The sequence below is a fragment of the Dipteris shenzhenensis genome, chromosome 19 (assembly GCF_047967505.1).
Source record: "Dipteris shenzhenensis isolate YYH24624 ecotype China chromosome 19, Dip_SZ_1.0, whole genome shotgun sequence".
Classification (NCBI taxonomy): Eukaryota; Viridiplantae; Streptophyta; class Polypodiopsida; order Gleicheniales; family Dipteridaceae; genus Dipteris; species Dipteris shenzhenensis.
Window position 1 is genome coordinate 6621547 of NC_141614.1, and position 17047 is coordinate 6638593.

The 17047-nt window shown below is 43.6% G+C and overlaps 1 protein-coding gene across 1 annotated transcript; it reads right to left on the bottom strand.

The window, feature by feature from the left end:
* Nucleotides 1-695: 695 nt before the first annotated feature.
* On the bottom strand, nt 696-15703 carry LOC147889993 (plasma membrane ATPase). The gene is made up of 21 exons (XM_087390778.1): nt 14870-15703; nt 14627-14746; nt 13805-13915; nt 13574-13711; nt 13283-13417; nt 13023-13202; nt 11888-12094; nt 11671-11790; nt 11465-11584; nt 11083-11205; nt 10835-10939; nt 10586-10730; nt 9839-10003; nt 9444-9682; nt 9305-9337; nt 9119-9200; nt 8833-8993; nt 1987-2160; nt 1591-1773; nt 1172-1356; nt 696-1085 (listed from the first exon to the last, which is right to left on the bottom strand). The coding sequence occupies exons 1-21, from the start codon at nt 14930-14932 to the stop codon at nt 989-991; spliced, it is 2886 nt and encodes a 961-aa protein (XP_087246904.1). The 5' UTR covers nt 14933-15703; the 3' UTR covers nt 696-988.
* Nucleotides 15704-17047: the final 1344 nt, after the last annotated feature.

Sequence of the window (17047 nt, forward strand, 5' to 3'; positions counted from 1 at the left end):
GCAATCTTCACCTCTGTAGACGACAAACTATACCCTTGGTAGACATAGGGTACTTCTATTTATTATTAATGGCTGCAATCTTTCGCTCTATAGAGCCAAAAGACCAAGATTGGGATGACAAGGGTTTTTACCCTTGGTAGATATAGCTGGCACTAATGGTGCTCATTGTCTGGACAGCAGTTTAAAACTATATGAGAAATTGTAATTGCCAAATTCAATGAAACCAAGGTGGATGTTGAACTTAAAAATACATTGTTATGAATTTGCTGAGCTTATTAAAACCATTTGCAAAACTTTGAAGAGTTTGACACTGGAAAAATATTTGGATGATGCATTCCTGTTTTGAGCATTGTCAAAGGTATCATCAACGTTACAAGAACACTCTGACCTCTTCCTTGCCCACCTAGAGCAAAAAGCATCCAGCTTCTTAATTCCATTTTAAAGAAATGAGGACAAAGGATGTTGCATGTGTGTGTGGTGTGTGTGTGCGTGCGCGCGAGTGTGTTGGGCGGTGGGTTTGGGGGGAAACAGAGAAACAAGGTCAAAGGGTTAAAGAAAATTAGAGTTTTGATATATGCTCAATGGAAATTTTGTAGTTAATCACTACTACAAGCTGACATGACTCGTCAAATCAAACTATCACCCATTCAGGGAAATTTTGATCTTATTTAAAATGAATTTGCCTTATATAACCCTTCATCAAACTTGCTGAATTCTTATCATTATATCACTGAAATGATCTCTCGTTAACATGACATGGTGTTGTTCTTGCCGCCATATCAAATTTTACTGTCTACATATGGCCCCAAAATAAACAAACAATTTACAACAATTCACAGGAATTCCTTATCAATCGGTGAACTTCCTCAACATGATCTGGATGCACTCGTGAAAATTAAAACTTCAGGACCGAGAAAGCCTTCCCACAGCAAGATTTAATGCCTTAGGCAGGTGAAGGTATCCTGCTTTGAGAAGGCCCTGAATATTCTCACACTGTATACGATTGTTGTATGGTGTTGATATCCAAGCCCTTCAACCTAACAACTGACTCCACATGCCCTTTCAAAGTGTTCAATTCCCTCAGCCTGTGAAGATAAAGGTCAATGCTTAGATGAGAAAATCAAAGCTGCAACTACAATAATGCATCATTGCTTCAAAGTACTCATTTTACTTGGCAATTTCTGCACGACGCTTGGCTTGTTCAGCTATTTCTGTGAGCTCGTGATAAGTGCTCCTTTCTGAGAATAGCTTGCTTGTCTCTGCTGGTGGATGCAATCCATGCAAGGTCCGTTGAGCGTGAGCCCATTGTGCCTCCCTTGCTTCCTTGCCATAGTCTTTCTTCCTTGTAAAGGCAATCTGAAACAGAATATCCATTCATTTAATCGTATCTGCTATACTTGAAAAGCCTGACTTAGCAATGAATAGTATTGATTGTGAAAGAAACTCTGGCAGGAAGGAAAAAAAGAATTGCATCCTGAGATGTTCTATACTTATATATATCCAATCATACAAATTCAGATTTTTGTTGTTCTATACTTGTTCTCTTGATTGATAAGATAATAATAGCAAGAAAAAAAAAAAGAGTTTTACCTTGTTTTCAAGGAGGAGGTCCCATGCCTTTCCACTCAGAATGTAGCGGATGGCAAACTTGATTGCATCCAATGGAAAATAAAATATCACACTATAAAGCCAGATGATTCCGGCCCAACCCCAACCAATACCTTTAATATTAGCAAAATCCCATTTGGCATATACTGCGATAATTGTTGCAACCTGTTTAGCAAGAACTTAGCCTCAGCAAGAGCATCATGTAAGTACTGAAATTTCAAAGAGCTGTCTAGTCCTTTCTTGACACTGGTCTAAATTTTGCAAGAGCCCTAGGAAAACAATTGGTTTTGTTTGCTTCTCTAAGCAAGACCCATGGGAAAGTTAGCCTTGACGAACATGATTTAGTGCAACTTAAGGCTACAAGAGAGGAAATCATACCAGCTGAGCTATGACAAATGCAGTCATAAGGAGTAACCCAGGACGCTCCAAAAATGACCAACTTCGAGATCGGGTCACAAAAATGAGAGCTTGACTCACAATGCTCACTTGCAAGTATACTGCAGCAGTGAGTTCCTTGTTCCTGTCCCTTATATCTCTAACATGGAAGTGTTTCTGCACAACAAAAACATCAAGTAATTAAACTAGCAAAACATTAAAATTTGAAAACTTGAATAAGGATCTCTTTTTTTGAATTATGACTGGGATTAAGTAAATGAATCACATAAAAAGGTGTCATGTGCACAGATTGGTATCCGACGTGTATTGGGTACACAAGACTAGCTCAAGTAGCCTGGGGAGGCTTAGAGCTAGGCAGGCTTGATTCTCGGGTTGAGTGGCAAGGGTACGAACCAGTTAGAGGTCTTCGCTATTTTTGGCGCTTGGGGCCCGAGTCTATAAAAGGGGGCCCAGAGGTTCAGTTCTCAGAGAGCCGATGGGAGCAAGTTTCGTTCCCAGGTGCTACGTCTGATCCTAGATTAAGTCGCGAACGTGTGCCTGCATCATAGCGTAGCCCAAGGCCCAGCAGCAGATCCCAGGCTTCACAACGCCACCTGGTGGTATGGGACACCAGGCTGGTTAGGATCTGGTTGGGAGCTCGTGGCTCGGAGGGGACATCTCCTGATTCGGGATCACATCCCATACATGTCATGGTTGGGTGGTGAGCAGCCTGCTCAATTTCCTCACGTAGTGTGTGTTCTTGTGTTTGCTTGCAGATCAGAGGTTTCAAGAGTGCTGGGACGTGTCGGTTGGTATCAGAGCCAACTCCTGAGGTAGGAACTTCTGTTGTGAAAACTTTGGACGATTCTTTCTCCAGGTATGCCCTAATTTCGAAATTCGTGCTTAAACCCTGCAAGTGCTTGTTTGGTTCATCGGTTTTGGGAAGTGGTTAAGATTGAGGGAACGAAGGAAGAAGAGAGAGAGAGTACAGGGTGATTTCGTTGCAAAAAGTGACAGGTTGAGAGAGAGGGAGAGAGGTGTAATTAGGAGGAAGTAGTAGGGTCCAGAGAGAGGCGTCAGAAGGAAGTCAGGAGAGAGCGTATAGTTGGGGCGAACCCAATGGGATCCCGCATGTCGGCTGGCTGCTCAGGGGTTGTGATGGCAGGTAGAGGGGAGCGTAGGAAGGTGCGCAACAGGATAGGGATACATCGCAATTTGGGTCAGTTGCTTTTCGGGGGGGCCTAGGGGCTTTAAAAGAAGCACTACCCCTCTGTTTTTGGAGGGTGAGCTTTTGGAAAAGCAGGGTTTTACTAAAAGCCTGCTCACCCGCTGTAAGTTTGGCTAAATTGCCTTCTCCCATAGCCTGTAGATTGCGCAGAATTCAAGCCCCACTACACTTCACGCCCAAGAGCAAGAATACTTGTACAGCCTACTACAGTATTTCGTACGGACAGCCAGGAGCGGAGTCCCAGGTTTCAGAATCTGAACTGAATCGTCAGCTCAGCTCAGCCGCTTACCTTCTTCATCAACCAGCTTTCCCTTCTTCCATCGCCTCCTTCTTGGCCAGCTTCCACTTCGTTTCTACCTCCTAGCTCCGAGGCCACCTGCTTGTTTCTCTTCTCTAGCCTATTTTCTTTTCAGATCAGATTTCAGTCATGGCTGATTCTGTAAACCCTGAGCTTGTGATGGGAGACCAGGATTTGAACTACCATGCGGAGGATGACCAGGGTCTCTACGATGATCTGATTACGAAGAAAGCCTTCAGTGAATTCACCACTGCTCTTCATGGAAAGTTTGAGCAAGTTAACACGAATCAAACGGGGTTGACGCAGCAACTCCAAGGGATTCAGACTACACTCACACTTTTGACTAGCACTGTTCAGGCGCTCATACATGTGGATGCCATGGCTTCAGTATTAGATCCAAACATCACTCCAGATCCTTTTTCCGATATCAGAAGTCTCGTATCAAGGAGGTTATTGACACTTGGTTACACAAGTGGCAAGTACACTTCCAGTTTCACCCTTTCCCAGATGACAAGAAAATACAGCTTGCAGCTGAGTTTATGTCAGGAAAGGCTTTATTGTGGTGGAAAGAACTCCAACCCAAGCCTGCAACATGGAACGAATTCAAAGGGGTCTTCAGGAAAGAGTTCCTAAAGGAGGAGGAAGATTACAATATCCTAGGCAAGCTCAAAGCCCTCGATATGTCCAAGCTGAATTTGACTTTTGAGGTTTATCATCAGAGGTTTCGGGATTTGCAGACCAGAGCTACAAAGATGGATCCAGTGACCTTGTTAGGTTTCTTTGTGGATGGTTTGCCTGACTCGTACAAGTGTACCACGTTGCAAGAGGCCATGAACTACGCGCGTATTTATGATGATACCATGGCCAGTGCAAAGGGAACCACAGTTGCCGACACGGGTGGGAAGAACAAGCGGAAGTTCTTCCAATCCACCACTGGTACCGGGGAGACGAAGTCTATAGACAATCCACCACTAGGACTGTCCACGATACCTAGCGATCACACCTATGAGGTGCAGCTTCCAGCTGGGAAGCAGTTTTGGGATCGCAAGATTGAAGCCCTTTCTATCTGGATTCAAGATTACACAGCGGCTCTTACGTGCTATGTCATGCACTTGGAGTATGTGGACTTGTTAATCGGAATAGAGTGGTTTAAAACCCATGATGTTCGGATTGGATGGAAGGAACATACTCTTTCTTTTTTGAAAAAGGACACCCAATTTTATATTCAATGTAATAACATTTCCTCTTCTCAGGGACCTATTGTATCTGCGATGCAGCTTCGAAATATATTAAACACTTCTCATTATGATGTCTATCAGTGTGTTTTGATTCCACTTTCTTCATTTGTTGTCTCTGTTAATAACAAGAATGATTTAAGTGTGTTTGAACACTGTGAATTGAGAACGTTGTTAGATGATTTCATGATTGTATTCCCTGCTCAACTGCCGAAAGGTTTACCTCCAGAACGGACAGTAGATCATCACATAGACTTAGTACCTGGGGCTCAACCTATTAGTGTTTCACCTTATAGAATGAGCCTGCTTGAGGAGGATGAGTTAGCTTCACAGCTACAGGATTACTTGAATATGGGCTATAATCGCCCGAGTAAATCACCTTGAGGAGCACCTGTCCTCTTGAGAAAGAAGAAAGATTATACATGGAGAATGTGTATCGATTATAAACGATTGAATAGAGTGACAATTAAGAATCAATACCCTCTACCTTGTTCCGATGATCTAATAGACCGTTTGGCCGGAGCGATGTATTTCACTAAGATTGATTTGCGTACGGGTTAACACCAAATCCGTGTCTATGCTAAACACATAGATAGAACCGCAATCCTAACTAGATATGGCCACTACGAGTTTCTTGTATTATCTTTTGGTTTGACCAATGCTCCTACCATCTTTCAGCAAATGATGAACGATTTGTTCCGAGATTGTCTGAGCAAATTCGTAGTAGTGTTCTTAGATGACATCTTGGTATATAGCCGAATGCTAGAGGATCACATGGGACACCTCCGGATTGTCTAAGTTATTCTAAGACAGCATAAGCTCTATGCTAAGATGAGTAAATGTGACTTCTTTAAGAAGGAGATCATTTAATTAGGACACAAGATTTCTTCTGAAGATATTAGCATTGATCTGAATCGTATCCAGAAGGTTTTAGAATAGCCTATCCCTCAGACTGTGAAACAACTTCGTTCTTTCCTAGGATTTACGGTATTTCTACAGAAGTCTGTGCGTGATTATTCACACATCACAGCACCCCTGACAAACATATTGAAAGATCGTGGACGTAGGTGTACCTAACCGATCTCTTAGAATGATGCATTAAACAAGGCTTTTGAAACCTTGAAGTTTTCTATCAAGGAAGCACCCGTTCTTGCATTACCCGATCCTACCCGGCCTTATGTTTTAGAGGCCGATGCGAGTGATTTTGCGATTGGGGCAGCTTTATTGCAAGAGGGCAGACCTGTAGCTTTTGAGACTAGGAAGCTAGACGACACACAATATCGTTGGCCCACACTAGAAAAAGAGGCCTATGCAGTAGTGTATGCCCTGAAGGTTTGGAGACACTACTTGTATGGTTCAAAGATTCTTATATTGACCGATCATTGGTCAATCAAGTGTGTGTGTGATGAGTCTGAATTGAGGGGACAAAAAGCTAGATGGGCAGAATTAATGCAAGATTTTGATTTTGAAATACGTTATCGAAAGGGTTCGTTGAATAGTGTGGCAGATGCCTTAAGTCGAGTCAAGTTTGTAAATGCTATGTCATTTACAGAAATATCCTCAGATCTATTTCAATCCTTGAGAGGGCTTTGCACAATTGATAGTCATTTCAGTTTTTATTGGCAGAAAGTCTAAGATGGGAGCTCCATGGTTGACCAGGACTCAGGGATTGTGCTACCTGCGGTACAGGCGGCGGGAGGTCAGTGGATGATTAGGAACAGCTTCTTGTTCCGGAATGGAAAGATTTGTGTGCCAGATGTTCTGGAACTTCGATCCAAGATTCTCTGGGAGTGTCATGATGCTCTTAGTGCTGGACATCCGGGTATACATCGGACTCTGTCTCTTGTGAAGCATACCTTTTATTGGCCTAAGATGCGTGCATTTATTGAAAACTATGTGGTAGGTTGCCGGGTCTGTCAGGTTATTAAGGCAGAACGTCTTAGAAGCACGGGTTTATTACAGCCATTGCAAATTCCAGGTAATAAATGGGAAAGTATTTCCATAGATTTTATTATTGGTTTGCCTCGCACGCGCAAGGGTCATGCCTCCATTTGGGTCATAGTCGACCGCCTAACAAAAATGGCTCGATTCTTACCTACTAGAACAACTATTTCAGCTGTTCAACTGGCTCACGAGTTTGTGGACCACTTGTTTAAGCTGTATGGTTTGCCCTCTAATATTGTCAATGACAGGGACTTAAAAGTTTACAAGTAACTTTTGGACACTTGTTTTTAAGAACTTAGAAACTACTCTAAGTATGAGTTCCTCAGATCATGTACAATCCGATGGCAGTATAGAGAAGGTTAACCAATTGGTTGAAGATATGCTTCGGGCATATGTTTCTAAGAGACAGTCTTCATGGGAAGATTATCTACCTATGATAGAATTTGCTTATAATAGTGCAAAGCATTCGAGTATTGGTTACAGTCCTTTTATGCTTATGTACGGGTTTCAACCTAAGTCACCAGTTATGGTTGGGTTAAAGGGAATCCAAAATGATGCTGCAAAGACCTTCTCATTTTTGAAGCCCTAATTGAGAGCAGAGTACACAAAATTAGAAAAGAAATTATGGAGAAACCGTCATCGCTTGTCCATGAAAGGATGAGAGGGTTTTCATGATAACGTAGAGGTCATGGGATGCTGGTAGAGCCCGCTCATGGTGCAGTAGCTTGTGATCAAGAGTGATCCTGGCCTTCTCGCATGGAGGGAGACAAAACGCTGCCATACCTAAGAGGCACGGGATGCAACATCAACAGTGCAAGATGAGCCTGCAACATTGATTGAGGGAGTGGTGCCATAAGTTGACAAGGAGAAGGCCACCGCTTAGGAGAAACACAATGTTCACGGTTTAAGTTGAAACAGGGAAGAGAGGGAGGTGAGAAAAGTGAGGGGGAGTCGAGGTGGAGGGGGGGCCAAGGAGTCTATTAGAAGTGCCCAAGGTCGAGACAGATTTTATGCTAATAGACATCGTTCACCTAGAGAGTTCTCTGAAGGAACGATGGTATATTTGCGAATTCCCAAGGAATCCAAGAGTCTAAGTACTGGTTTGGTTCCGAAGTTATCCCCCAAATAATGTGGTCCGTTCAAGGTCATTAAAAGAATTGAACCAGTTGCATATAGACTAGAATTGCCTCCTGATGTTAAAGTACATCCAGTCTTTCATGTCAGTAGACTGAAAGAAGTATTGGGTGGGGATGATCAAATTGTTTCTCCTCAAGAAATAATAGAAGTTACAGATTTGACTTTTATTCCACACGAACCTAAGTGTATTCTTGAATTTTGTGAAAGATAGATTCGTAATAGAACTATCACGGAATACAAGTTCAAGTGGAAGGATCGTGTTGAGGAGGATGCAACATGGGAGACATTACACAACCTCCAGAGGACATTCCCGGATTTTTTAGCGAAATCAGGAGTGAGTTCTTAGAGGAGGGGAAGTATGTCATGTGCACAAATTGGTATCCAACGTGTACTGGGTATACAAGACTAGCTCAAGTAGCCTGGGGAGGCTTAGAGCTAGGCAGGCTTGATTCTCGGGTTGAGTGGCAAGGATATGAACCAGTTAGAGGTCTTCGTTATTTTTGGCGCTTGGGGCCCAAGTCTATAAAGGGGCCCGGAGGTTCAGTTCTCAGAGAGCCGATGGGAGCAAGTTTCGTTCCCAGGTGCTAGGTTTGATCCTGGATTGAGTCACGGACGCGCGCCTGCATCATAGCGTAGCCCAAGGCCCAGCAGCAGATCTCAGGCTTCACAGCGCCACCTGGTGGTATGAGGCTGGTTAGCATCTAGTTGGGAGTCCGTGCCAATAGCTCAGCTCGTGCCTCGGAGGGGACATCTCTTGATTCGGGATCACATCCCATAGATGTCATGGTTGGGTGGTGAGCAGCCTGCTCAGTTTCCTCACGTTGTGTGTGTTCTTGTGTTTGCTTGCAGATCAGAGGTTTCAGGAGTGCTGGGACGTGTCAAAAGGGAATAATCCTTTTGTCCTGAGAACCAAAAAGCAAATGCTACTGCAATATTGGCGAGCCACATTCCATTAAATTTGAAATAGAGGTCTACTTACTGTAAAGAAGTTGGTCTTGTCTACTTACTGTAAAGAAGTCGGTCTTATCAATAACCCAGAAGAAGATGACTGTCATGATTGCAAGGTATGTCCCAATAACAATACCGGTTGCAAAAATTTCCTTGAGCTTCCAGCTATCAGGTAATGGAGAAGGCTTCACACGATCTTTAGAAATTGTCATAATGGTACCTATACAAGAGATAGATTTATATAAGGTGCACAGTGGATGGAACTCATAACAAAATATGCCAAAAGTCTACACATATGTATGACAAAACCAACTGTAAATTTAACAAAAGAGTGGCATTTCCTACCATCATTCAGTATAGCAATGATAAGAACCATGAAGGGAGAAAAGTCGAATTTCCAGATCAAAGCCAAAAGCATAAAACCCAACTGCATCCCACATCGGGAAAGAAAGTGAGGACAAACACTTCTATACAAAACGTTCAAAAAACTGTAGTAGCGGATGCAAATAAATCTCAGGGTCATACACTTACCACAATACGGATAGTGATGGAGACAGCATATATCTGGTCATCCAAGATTCACGACAAGTTTAGAAATAGAAAATGCGACAAATACATTGACTGCATGTGAAATAGTCTTAGGAGGAAGTCCCGAACTAGAAATACGTACTGTATAATTTTTCATTCTCTGGAAGATTGCGCGACTTGTTAGGACGGCACTGATGATAACACTTAAGCCCGGCTCTGTCAACACAATATCAGAAGCACTCCTTGCAGCATCTGTTGCATCGGCAACAGCAATACCAATATCTGCCTTTTTCAAAGCAGGAGCATCATTGACTCCATCACCAGTCATTCCACAGATGTGTTTCTTGTCCTGTAGCCGTTTAACAATCTCATACTTGTGTTCTGCTCACAAAATACGTTCTATCAGATTGTCAACAGAATTGTATATCCCAGAATGCTCTTCTGCACTCCCCAGAAAACCTGATTGTATGAAGGCATGCCTACCAGAATAGGATGCACATGCAGAAAATGTAATTACAGCATCCAGGAAAAGGTTACCTGGAAACACTCCAGCAAACCCATCAGCCTTCTCAATTAAGTCGTCAACTGGAAGGGCAGCAATGGACTCATCTTTATGCTGTCCTAACAAAGATGACGATGGATACATGTTGACACCCATACCCAGCCGTCTACCAGTCTCCTTTGCAATGGCAAGTTGATCACCTAAGATGACAACAAGGCTCACTGTTGTTTAAGGCATTCATAAAACATAACAGAAGATACAGGTCTTCACCACATACCTCACAACTGTGCGATAGATAATATAATGGATAATATAATGGAGGCATAAGGGGGCAAATGATATTGCATTGGTGAAGAAGTCTGATATGTAAAAATTGGATTGAATAGCAGCCCATGTGCACGTCAAATGTTGAATCTTCTTTCATGTGTATCTCTGCAAGTCTATTTAATATATAATATACCTTTGTAAGACTAGAATGTATCCAATCATACAAATTTAGATTTTTTGTTGTTCTAAAGTCCAAAAAACTACACAGAAAATAAAAGAGAAATCGAAAGAGGTATAATCTTGAAAGGCCAGAGATCTCATAGGAATGTCTATTATACAAACCAATGCAACGGCCTGGAGTGAAGGGATATCAAGTTAGATGTTGGATCCTGTAAACTCAAGCATTATTCACTTTGCTTAGCTTCTATTCTCTCAGCAAGGATCCCCAGTCTCAATATTAATCCTGAAACTAATGGGATCCAATCCGGAAGCAAAAAAATGATGCAAAGTATTACCTGTTATCATCTTGACATTTACTCCTAAATTCAGTGCTCGGCGGATTGTCTCTGCACTATCATGGCGAGGAGGATCAAAGAGGGGCAACAGACCACAAAACTGCCAAGGACCTCCTTCACTTTCTTTAGTCTTTTCAGGCACTTCCTGCAAAACACAAACTCATGATCAAATCACGAGAAGTTTTCTTGAGATAGCACAGATTCAAAAAGAGAAAAATTAACACGACATCTAATCATTTTCTAAAGCACCTGTCGAGCAACAGCCAATGAGCGGAGCCCTCGCTCAGCAAACTTGTCAATCACTGCATGCGCTCTCCCTTCAATTTCTGCCTTATTTGGGCATAAATTGAGAATCTAAACATGCACCAGGAAAAAGAACAAATGAAACTTCAGCCATTGAATATGGAAACAGGCTTTAGCATGGAGGGTCTGTAAGAAAAGCAATTAACAGTAACATGCTTTGTACCAATTTGAAACCATCGAGCAGCAGGTGATACCTGTTCTGGGGCACCTTTGCTGGCTCTGTACCAGTTACCATCAGAATCAATGTAAGTAAGTGCCGTTCGCTTGTCCACAGGATTAAAAGGAAGGAAATGTACTTCCGTGAGATTTGCTCGGGCCTGCAACGAGAACAGCATTGCATAAGGTGTCATTCTCAACACCATAAATGGCCTGTTAGTCTATTAGATGGGCACTTTATTCATTCTGCTCAATGGCTGGTAATTTGATTTTTTTCTTCTACACTGGGATTCAAAACCGCACAGGCAACAAAATGGGCATTCCCTGTCTATGCTACACTTTTGAGAAGTAATAGAGCACTCACACATTCTTGAACAATCTAGGAAAGAGGTAAATATCAGTACCAGGTTGAGGCAATACCTCTTTTGGATCAGCCAGCATACCAACAATGGCTGTATCAATGGCATCTTGATTTTCTATCCTGGAGGCCCTAGCTGCCAAAAGGACTACCATGTCTTTGTCTATTCCTTTTGTGAAGACCTGAACAGCCAAACAAGCTGTGTTCAAAAGGCACTAACTCTCAAACAGACTGATACATGAAATCAACACTCTGACTCAGTTGGTACCTCTATCAAATTCTTGTCCACAGTGAGCTTATTCAAAGTAAGTGTTCCAGTTTTGTCACTGCACAAAACATCCATTCCTGCCATTTCCTCAATGGCAGTCATACGCTTTGTGATGGCACCCTGTTCACGCAATTAGCAAGCAAACATGTCAGTCACGCCCCTGCTGAATGATACGGTAGGACCTCAATGCTGGATGATAACACAAAAATGCTCTGACCTGCTGAGAAAGACGATGAGACCCAATAGCCATTGTGACAGAGAGCACAGTGGGCATAGCGATAGGAATTCCTCCAATGAGGAGTACCAAGAGATTGTTGATTCCATCCCTGTAAGCTCTGTGTTGTATGGGATACATGACAATAATCTCGATGACTATCCCAACAGCAATGGAGCAGATGCAAAAATTACCAATTGCTGTGAGAACCTGAGGCAAGATCAACAAGAAAATACTGAGGCTTCAATTGAGAAGTTCTCACAAATGAAGGCAAAACCAAGCGACACCCCGTGCACACGTGCACGCACAGATTATAAAAGAGGAAGAATAATAAGAAAAATAAATCGTCAAACGAGCAGTCGTAGGTAGAATAATGCATATGGTTTCATCCATGAGCTACCCTCTCGATTTTTAAGTGACTCCATAAACTCTTAGGCCAACTTAAGAATAGATGGCATTGAGGCATGAAAGTTGTGTGTATTGGTGTTTAAGGCAAGAGGAATGCTTCACTATAGAGAGTCAACCCCAAGACGGATATCTCACCAAAACAGTACTCCTAAGATGATTTTCCAAGTAAGAAGCATGTTATGAAGCTCACTGCTACCCATTGAAATGTGTTAAGATGTCATTTTGTGCAAGACTCTGGGTGAATGTACATGGTAAGGCCAGTATTTCAACTCTGCAATAGTTGCACAACGACCTGGTGATGTCCAAAAGTCTCTGGGAGCCTCCAATTAAGTTTTCCATTAACATTCTTTGAAAAAAAAAATGTTTCCCATTAACAGATACTGCGTCAATAAGGAAATGGCATTTGAACCCAAAGACCAAGGTAGCTAGATGTCTGCCTTACATTGCCCCAGTCTTCATATTAATTCCAAGTTTTCTTCTTTCCATGGCATGGGAGAAGTCATTTTACAAATAAAAGCCCAAGAAGGAGAGAGCAGCTGAAATAGCACACCCAATATGTGTGAAGAAACGACAGCTACCGTCACCTCTCTACTATGCTAGATACTCACCCTCTCTTCCTACCCCAACCTTAAATAAGTTGAAGCTGAGCTGTAGTCGAAGAATCTGGCGTGGTGGGATGCAATGAAAGCATTTCGATAATATGGCACTGCAATAGTGGATGGAATATTACCTTTTGAAAATGGCCAACTTGATTGGTTGAATCCACCAAATGAGCTGCTTTGCCAAAAAACGTGTGTACACCTGTTGCAATCACTACGGCTTCAATCTCTCCCTGTTTACAAGTTGACCCAGAAAACACCTCATCTCCTGGTTTCTTTGTGACTGGCATCGACTCCCCTGTCAATGCAGACTGCACGGCACAAGAAATGACCATCAAGGAAAGCTCTCCCAAATTCCTCCAATCTTTTCTGACTTGACGTAAAGCTTCACCTGATCTATCTTTAAAGGATCGCCTTCTAAGAGTCGTGCATCTGCAGGAATAATATCACCAAGCTTGACACTGATGATGTCACCGGGTACAAGTATGGCAGCATCCTGCTCAGTCCATTGCCCATCTCGAAGAACCTAATCCGAAGAAGGTTATTCAAAAAGCACCTTAAAAAATGAGCTCTAATCATGCATAATACAACTGAGAACGAAGAAAAGTCAAAATCAGCTTTCTTCCAGAACTCATTGGAAGTTTGGAAAAACAAAAGACTAGTCGCAGAAAGCACAGCTAACCTTTGTTTTGGGAGCCAGTCTAGCCATGAGAGCAGCTGCAGCATTACCGGCATTGTTTTCCTCTATGAAACTAATGGTGGAGTTAATCAGGAGCAGAATTATGATACCAATAAAGTCTTCCCAGTCAGGAAGCTCTTTCTGTCAGAAAAATACGTAGCCGGTCACTACCAAGAGTATCCAGTTTTCATATCTAACGTGCGAAGTATTACACGAAAGCAAACTAAAACTAACCTTCCCACGAACTTTACCATTCGCCAAGGCAATCGCCATTATTGCTGCAGCTTCCATAACCCATGAAAGCGGGTTCCACATAAAACCCAGGAACTTCAGAACTTTGCTTTCCTGTGCAGCACACGGCAAGCTTGTCAAGCTCCTTTGAATGTGCTTGTCGACACCAAAAATACCCAAGGCAACGCGATGTTCAGTCGTTTGCGACGTAGACCCCAGGAAAGCAAACGACAACAAATGCGCAGATACATGGAGAGCAGCCCCAGAGAACTACAGGGATGGGGGAGGCGATAACATAGACCACGACAGCTCACCTAAGAATTCCGACAGAACAACGTAGACCACGTCAGCTCACCTAAGAATTCCGACAGAACAAGGATGGAGGAGGCGATACCGTAGACCAGGGCAGCTCACCTAAGAATTCCGACAAGGCAGGGATGGAGGAGGCGTACCGTAGACCACGGCAGCTCATCTAAAAAATTCCGACGGGGGAGGCGATAACATAGGAAAAAGATCGAGAGTGGAAAGGTATAACGATATCTCAATTCTGAGGAATCAAGCTCTAAACAACTCGAAGCTTCTTCCACCTTAAGACAGGATTCGCAAGAAATGGATAAAAAGAAATGCTACTCGTACGAAAAGATCACGTCTCTGACTTGCATGCAAAGGACGATTTGCAATACTTGTACTACAACCGGATCGGAGGTCTTTGCAAAGGCTGTCCAATGTAAGGGAAACGGAAGGGCAAACAACAGGTATGAAAGTTTCACTTCTGGCTAAGGAGAACCATAAATCCGTTGGCGGACAGCAGCAGAAGAGGCTTACGGATTTCTCCTCGAGCTTGTTCAATCCGAAGATTTTCAACCGGTTCTCTCCCTCCTCAGAGGAGAGCCCTTCCTTGGTGCATCTGAGTTGTTCGAACACTTCCTCGATGGGGATACGCTCCTGCAGCAGCAAAAGCAAAAGAACGGGAAGTGAGAAAAGAGGAGTGAGAAGAGCAGGAAGGCGGGGAGGGGGGGGGGGGGGGGGGGGGGGCAATGGCGAAAGCAAAAAGAGGGAAGAAGGTACCAAATCGACGGTTTCGGAATTGAGAGCTTCAAGGCTGATAGCCTTAGCGTCGTCGGTCCCCATTGAGGGAGGAGGAAAAGAGCTTCAGAGGGGAAGGGGAGGGGGGGGAGGAGGAGGAGGAGGCTAGGAGGAGGAGAGGGGAAGGGGAAGCATTGAAGCAGAGATGGCGTGAAGAAGAAGAGGAAGAACAGTCCAAGAAGAGAGCACAATCGCAAAGGAAAAGCTCTCTTTTTCTGGGACGTGGCGATAAGCTGCCCTTCCACTACTTTTGGGGGCCTCGCAAGCTTTTTACGTCCCCTCTCCTCCTCTTCTTCCTCTCCCTCTCTTTCTTTTCTTTCTTTCTTTAGCTTTCTATCGCCTCGCCTTCCTAAATGCACGCACTCTTTGCTTGCTTTCAACAATTCGCGCTCCCTCGCCCTCCCAAACACCGTCGAACTCGCTCCACCTGCTCGCGGTTGGCTGGGCGCAATTCACTCTAAACTCTCTCTCTCTCTCTCTCTCTTTTCTTTACTCTCCCAGCATCTCCACAGCAGCAGCAGCCACCGCAGCGTCGCTCATCTTCCTGCTCTCTCGTATTCTTCGGGCGAAGGCGCTCATATCACGCAGCTCGCCTCCGGATCACGAAATTTCTTCCGCCGCGCTCAGAGATCCGAAGGTTTTTCGACCTCTGAGACGATCGAAATCCTCAAGACACACCTCCGAGACAATCGAAATCCTCAGGAAGCAGGAGGAGGGGGGGAATCACAGAAGCTCAATACAGAGAACTGTGAAGGGAAAAGCACAGCAGGTAAACACGGGAAAAAGCCGAAGCAGGAGGAGGGGAACTTTCAAAGGCATGGTGGTTTAAGAAGGAAGCAAGCTAAACAAGCCGAATGGAGAAAAATGCAGACAAATTATAATTAATTCCGGAAATTTTTTTCAATTAATAATTTGGCCAAATGGGCAGCGGGCAGCTCGCCGGTTGCCAGTGGCCTGGAGGTCGTTTCCCGACGGGCACTTTCCCGGCCCGTGGGCCCCACCTCCCACCCACGGGGCCGCTGCCGGAACCCTAACGTCTCCGCGCCGTCAGCTGCCAGTCAACAGCCCGCAACTCGCGCCAGTTATTAAATACGTCTTTCCCTGCTTTTCCTACAAAAATTAAACACAAGTGACAACTGTGAAAGCGCAGCGTCTGCTCGAATCTAAAATACGCATTTATCCTCGGCATTTTAGACCCTCCTTTTTAAGGCACTTTTGGCTATTATTAGAGTTCGCCTTTACCTGCACCTTCCTAAACAAAAACCAAGAGAAGAACAAGATTAATTTCGGTGAGAGAGAGAGAGAGAGAGAGAAAGGGGGAGAGAGAAGAAGAGAGAGAAGGGGGGCTTGCCTAGTAGAGAAGAGAGAGAGAGAGAGAGAGAGGGGAGAGGGAGAAGAAGGAGAAGAGAAAGGAGAGAGAAGAAGGAGAAGAGAAAGGGAAGAGGGGAGAGGGGAGAGAGAAGAAGAACAAGAGACACACACACACTCACATAGAGGGCAAGGCCAAAGAAGACGAAGTCACTAAATGCATGCATTGAAAGCCTCTTACAATGAGCATACTTGGACCAATCACCTTAAAATAAAAAGAAATGTCTTAAAAAACAAGATGAATTTCATTCAACATACCTGCCCAAAAAAGGCGGGCCTGGGAGGAGAAGGAAACAAGTCCACAACTATGACATGGATGCCAATATGAGTTGCCTAAGCTGTATAAAAACTCTTAGTGCACATAAGAATGTGGTACACACCCACCAAAGAATGAATCAAGAATTACATTGTATAAGTAGCATGATGCCATTACACATCCTACCACTAAACATGTCCGCGACAATTACATTGATGCCAATATGTTTTTGCCTAAGCTATAAAGAACTCAAACTATGTAGAAGAATTAGTACACATACCAAAAAAGGAATCAGGGATTACATTGTATAAGTAGCATGATGTGGTTTACAAGTGCATACCATCAGGACTTCCAAGTGCTCCGTTCATAGAACTAATACTAACCAGGAATTCTCCTTGATTTCAACAGGGACAACTTTCATATAATACTACTGATTGCATTTGCCTTGCAATGCCCAAATCTATCAGAAAATAGACTTGAGGTCTCCTCACGCTACACAATGTTTCTCTACAGATTCCTCATCGTGGGTACATCTA